Genomic DNA, 5160 nt, shown 5'->3' with positions numbered 1-5160 from the left:
GGCCGGCTACGCCATGTTCACCATGCCTGTTTTAAATTAGTGAACACATACAATTTCGTTTTCGGTCCTTATTTGCCAAATTTGTCAAAGTTATTCGTCAACTTCATCGTCCAATAAAACTCAATTCATCTTTTAAGTATTTTTCTTGTATGTCTATGCTGTCTGTATGCGATATGCTGTTTATTTTTCCCCTTCAGTTTGTGACAAACTTTTCTCTCTTTTTTACAGAAAACTTTATACTTCTGGTCTCAAATTTCTTGACGAGGTCGTTTTGCTATCCCCCCCCCCCCCCTAAAAGAGGCAGGATGAAATCCCAATCGATCGCTTTCAGCCAATGATGATCGATTAATTATGAAGCGCCAAAAATAAACTCCGAACTAACTACGCCCTTTAAAAACTAATGTCTTGATTCCTACTAACCAACGGGGCCTATATCATTCTGTGTAATTCGCTTCGCGGAAAAACAATGTGTTTGCTGGCAGGTCGCGCGCCTTGCGGTTAACCCATGTTGCATTGCGGTTTAAAGGCGCCAAATTCATCCGTGCCGTTTTAATGTTGGCGCGTAATGATCGGTACACAACAATACGACAATCGTACTCGTCGGAGTGTGAGTTTAAGACGCTGTTGACACAATGGCTTCGGTTTTGACGAATTCCCCGCAGAAAATCTGCCCGAATACCATCCTCCGATCACCGGTCAGGCCACTGCAGCTGCCTCGCAGCCCAGTTAGCCCCGGTTTGGCCGAATTCTACCCGTGGAGGTGGCCGGAGAGTGCTCGGAATGTTCAGCTCAGTCCGAGCAGTTCGTGTGGTTCACCGGGTTCGGAGCGCGGCTTCACCAGTCCCCGCCGAAGCAGCAGCAGCAGCGGTGGCAGCGGACCCGTGCCCAGCCCAAGAGGCCGGCCTCGCGCCGAGATCATCCCAGAACTTCAGAAGGAAGGCTCAACATCTGGGCATGGAATCAGGTGTAAGATATGCCAGCGGGTGTTTCCCCGGGAAAAGTCGCTGCAAGCTCACTTCAGAACACACACAGGTAGGCAAAATTGACCGTATTTTATTTACCGTGTTTGCCATCTTTAGTGTGGCTTTGGTGAGCATGATCATGATGGTAAATGATCATGATGGTAAATGATCATGATGTTGTGTTGAAGTTGTTGTATTGACATGATTGATGATTATTCCTTTCTCCAGAGCATTATTTTATACTACCTTGAACAGCCTTGTGTCTTACAAAAAAATGTCTTATGAGATTGAGAATTGTTTTTGTGCTAAATTAGGAATCAATTGACAAGTGACATGACTGAATTAGGCCGAATGTTTATAAATTATATAGGACTAAGGGCGCTTAATAATTTGTGAAAAGAGTTTACGCCTATGAATGATATGATTATGAATTTGTTCTTTCATTCAAAATGTTCAAACATGTCAAGGAACATAATGTGTTAGGCCGGGTTACATCTTTGGAAAAAATGTTGCAACCTGACGCCACTTCAGCGGTTGTGTATGTGTATTGTCCATGAAGAGTCAAGAAAATTGTCTAAGTTAAGTATTTCTTAACAAAATTGGAAATGTTTCTCAGTCCCAGATTCATGTCTTATCATTTTTGCAATGACTGACCTTCATTGAGATTCTATGAAGAAAAACATTTTTGCAACATTTTTCCCCCTACTCTAATAATTTTTCAGACATTTAATTTCATGCCCGATGTTTCTTTGCAGGAGAACGTCCATTCAAATGTGACTATCCCAACTGTGGCCGAGCCTTTGTACAGAGCGGTCAGCTTAAGACCCATCAGCGCTTACACACCGGGGAGAAACCGTTCTACTGCACCGCTAAAGGTGCGTAGTCCTCGCTGCAGTTTCATTTTAAAAGTCACAGACAGAACATTTACATTTGTGTAATTTAACGAATTGGGCAAGATTCACATCCCATTTTGTCTTCAGTCTTTGAGTGTGCAATTAATTTGCCTTCAACACGTGTTCCAGTTCTGAAGTAAAACAAAGTGCTCTGAACTTTGGGAAATTGAGGCAATATCAGCTCACTGCACAGAAAAGTACATGCAGACCTACCTTAAACTGTTTTCTGTAAATTTCTTGATTTGTGAGTTGTGACAAGAATCGAGGAATTTGTAATTAGGCCCCCTATCTTTTTAATGTGTAAATACATACTGTGGATTGTGTCTTAATATTTAGCTGACAAATCTTACTGCAGAATGTCTTTAAGATGTTGCTTGTTTTTTTTTTTTTTTTGTCCACATTTTTAAGCTCTGGCAGGAACTTTTACATGTCACTTGGTGATCGAGCTGTCTGTCTGTCTGACCCCAGAAAATTGATCAAAAGTATGGTGTTCAATACATGTATGTGCCATGATCGGCGTCGCATTTTCAGCGTCGCATTTTTCAGCTCTGGCAGGGATCATTTTGATCGATTTTAGGCAAGATTTTCAGGCAAGACTTCTTGCAACACGGCCAGAGCTTGTTGTGCACTCGCATTGTTCCTGTTTAATTTACAACTCCATCATGTGTCTACGCTTCAGGTTGCTTGAGTCGATTCACACATGCCAACAGACATTGCCCGGACCATCCATACCTTACATTACAACGAGAATCCACCGAGACTTTACTGGAGGAGATCCTTCGCAATGACGAGAACAGCGAAGATGTCAACATGTGGCTACAAAGGTCCGTAAACAAGGCCAAATTTATACAGGATTTTAGTATTCTTTTCGGGCAATGTACAGCCAAGGATTTCTCAAAGCAATCATGGCAAAGCCTGGAGAAACCTTTAAAGAGAGGATGGTGAAGTAAATATTGAGTTGTAGAGGTTGGAGAATATTCGGGGGAAAACCCATGCAATCAGATAGAGTTTAAAACCCAATCCACAACAATAAGTTCTTCACTTCCAGGATTAAACAGGGTTCCTGTGGCCTGGAAAAAAAACCGGAAAAATCATGGAATTTTATTTTCAATTTCCAGGCCTGGAAAAGTCAAGGAAATTTTAATAAATGACAAAAAGTGATGGAATTTTGTCAGGACCAATTTTTTTTAAATTTTAAACTTGTATAATATATTCATATGTGAGCATCGGAAATCTGATTTTTACTCTGCGTTAAAATGCGACAAATTTTGCTGATTCAAGCATTTTGATTTCGAAAGTTATTGATTTTTGTTTTTCTGTTAGTGTTAAGCACTTTTCACGGAACAAGTTTAATACAGTTTTGATCTGCATTTTGATGAACTAGGTCGTGGATTTTCATAATTTGGTCGTGGAAAAGTCACGGAAATTTATTGTCCTAAAAGTTGCAGGAATCCTAGTTTAATTTATTTTTGATTTTTTTTTGTTTTGGCGTAGGTATGTGGAGAATTACAGGGAGAGAATGGAGATCAAGACCCAGGAGCAGGCCAAGCGGAAGCATGAACAAGAACTACTGGCCCAGAATGGGAGCACGCCGAAGCGCCCTCGGGCGTCTGCGCGCCGACGACTGCAGGAGCAGCGCGAGAAGATGCTGGGTGCAATGGCGCTGATGGAACTTGCCCAGAAACTCCCCGTCGACGGTCAAAGATAGTCATCCGATTTTTTTTGGATCTTGTAAAACAAGTTCAAGTTTTGAACAAATCATGGTTTTGAAACATTTCAAATATTCTGAATTCTTTAATTTGCATGGCAGTGTCTGGGTAACGATTGAAAAGATTGACTTTGCAAAGTGGTCCAAACATGTAAATATCGCTTGTATATTTTGCTCTGAAATCCGTGAAACGGTCAAAGACTGTTTATATTATATATATGCTCTATGTTAACATTTTTATTCCCGTTGTACATTATTTTTAATGTATTATAAATGCATGGTTTAGATTCTTAATTTTTCAAGTGTGCTTGTTTTTGGAACAATATTAATTTCTTTTAGGTTTTTTTTCTCCAGATCCGACTGTAAATAGATGACCCAAATATTAATTAGAATTTTAATTTCTATTTTAATTTTAATTGGTTTGTATGAGATTTTTTTTTTAGACTGGAATCATTATTGTTTTGCACAACATGAGTTTTGTTTCTCAAAACTTGAGTTTTGTTTCTTAAAATGAAAAAAAAAAATCACTCGGGTGGGACTTCAAACCAAAACCTGTAGATATAGGTCTAGTATTTCCGTACTGAAATTTCAATTTCCATCTGTACACTGGCCATACACAACGTTTTTGCATGGTTCAAAAGGTGAAGAACTAGTGTAACGTTTTGAAAATTCAACGTTTTTCTCCAACCAGTTTTGCTTGGCTTGTTCAGGATAATTTACATTTGTTGAAAACTTACAACGAAAAAGTCAGACGCGGGTTTCAGTAAGTTTTAATTTACTAAAAGCAAATAAAAATCCATTTAACAAAACAATTTTCAAGAATAAACCAACTTGTATAAATTCCAACAAGGATATGCACACACGTGAGGTCTAATTGACTTTTTTTTACCCTTTAAACATAAATAATTTTAATGAGCACAACAAAACAAGTAACTTTGGTAAACAATGCTCTCTCTCGGGAGCTGTAAAACATTTCTTACATAAAATACTTTTAAAATAATTATTTAGCAAATAGTAACTGTTGTAATTGAACTTAAAGATTTGGCTTGAAAATAGAATAATGAAATAAATTCAAGAACATAAAGATAAATTATACTTCTACTTTGTCTTTTATTTTGTAATGCTGTTATGACAACTTTATACGAACTTTCAGCTGACTTAAAAGAAAATACCGTTTATCTTGGTATGAAATGACGGAGAATATTTCTTTCCCTCCTGGATGGGATGCTAGTCCATCGCAGGTTACTCCCCAGCTAATGCAGGTACCCATTTATACTCCTGGATGGAGAGAGGCAAGTGGGGCGAAGTGGCTTGCCCAAGGTCACAACATATGGCCAGCGGCTGAATTCGAACCCCTGACCCTATGATCATGAGTCACGAATCCTAACCACTAGGCTTCCCCCCCCCCCCCAGGTTTATTTAGTACAACTTCAAAATTGTCTGAAAATCAACTCCAAAATGACTTCCCTAATTACAAAACCAACTTTTTCACAAAATGATGGGAAGATTTCAGCATGTGTTCAATTTTACAATATCAACCAAGCAAACGAAATTTCGCCTTCCCTTTTAATAAAATCACACATTAAATCATACAGAT

The 5160-nt window shown here is 38.9% G+C and overlaps 1 protein-coding gene across 1 annotated transcript; it reads left to right on the top strand.

Moving 5' to 3' along the window:
- Window positions 1-528: 528 nt before the first annotated feature.
- Window positions 529-4653, top strand: LOC119722411 (zinc finger protein 367-like). Its single transcript, XM_038192517.1, has 4 exons — window positions 529-1032; window positions 1718-1837; window positions 2535-2679; window positions 3350-4653. Exons 1-4 carry the CDS (start codon window positions 633-635, stop codon window positions 3561-3563), a joined length of 879 nt encoding a protein of 292 aa, XP_038048445.1. The 5' UTR covers window positions 529-632; the 3' UTR covers window positions 3564-4653.
- Window positions 4654-5160: the final 507 nt, after the last annotated feature.

The sequence above is a fragment of the Patiria miniata genome, unplaced genomic scaffold, assembly GCF_015706575.1.
Source record: "Patiria miniata isolate m_02_andy unplaced genomic scaffold, ASM1570657v1 HiC_scaffold_15, whole genome shotgun sequence".
Lineage (NCBI taxonomy): Eukaryota > Metazoa > Echinodermata > Asteroidea > Valvatida > Asterinidae > Patiria > Patiria miniata.
The sequence above is the reverse complement of the archived record's forward strand: the minus strand, read 5'-3'. Positions and strand labels throughout refer to the sequence as shown.

Bases quoted from the DNA above. Each gene is read 5' to 3' on its own strand.
- LOC119722411 (XM_038192517.1), top strand. From the start codon at position 633: ATGGCTTCGGTTTTGACGAATTCCCCGCAGAAAATCTGCCCGAATACC. The intron at 1,033-1,717 runs GTAGGCAAAATT...GTTTCTTTGCAG, and splicing joins TCACTTCAGAACACACACAG to GAGAACGTCCATTCAAATGT. The intron at 1,838-2,534 runs GTGCGTAGTCCT...TCTACGCTTCAG, and splicing joins GTTCTACTGCACCGCTAAAG to GTTGCTTGAGTCGATTCACA.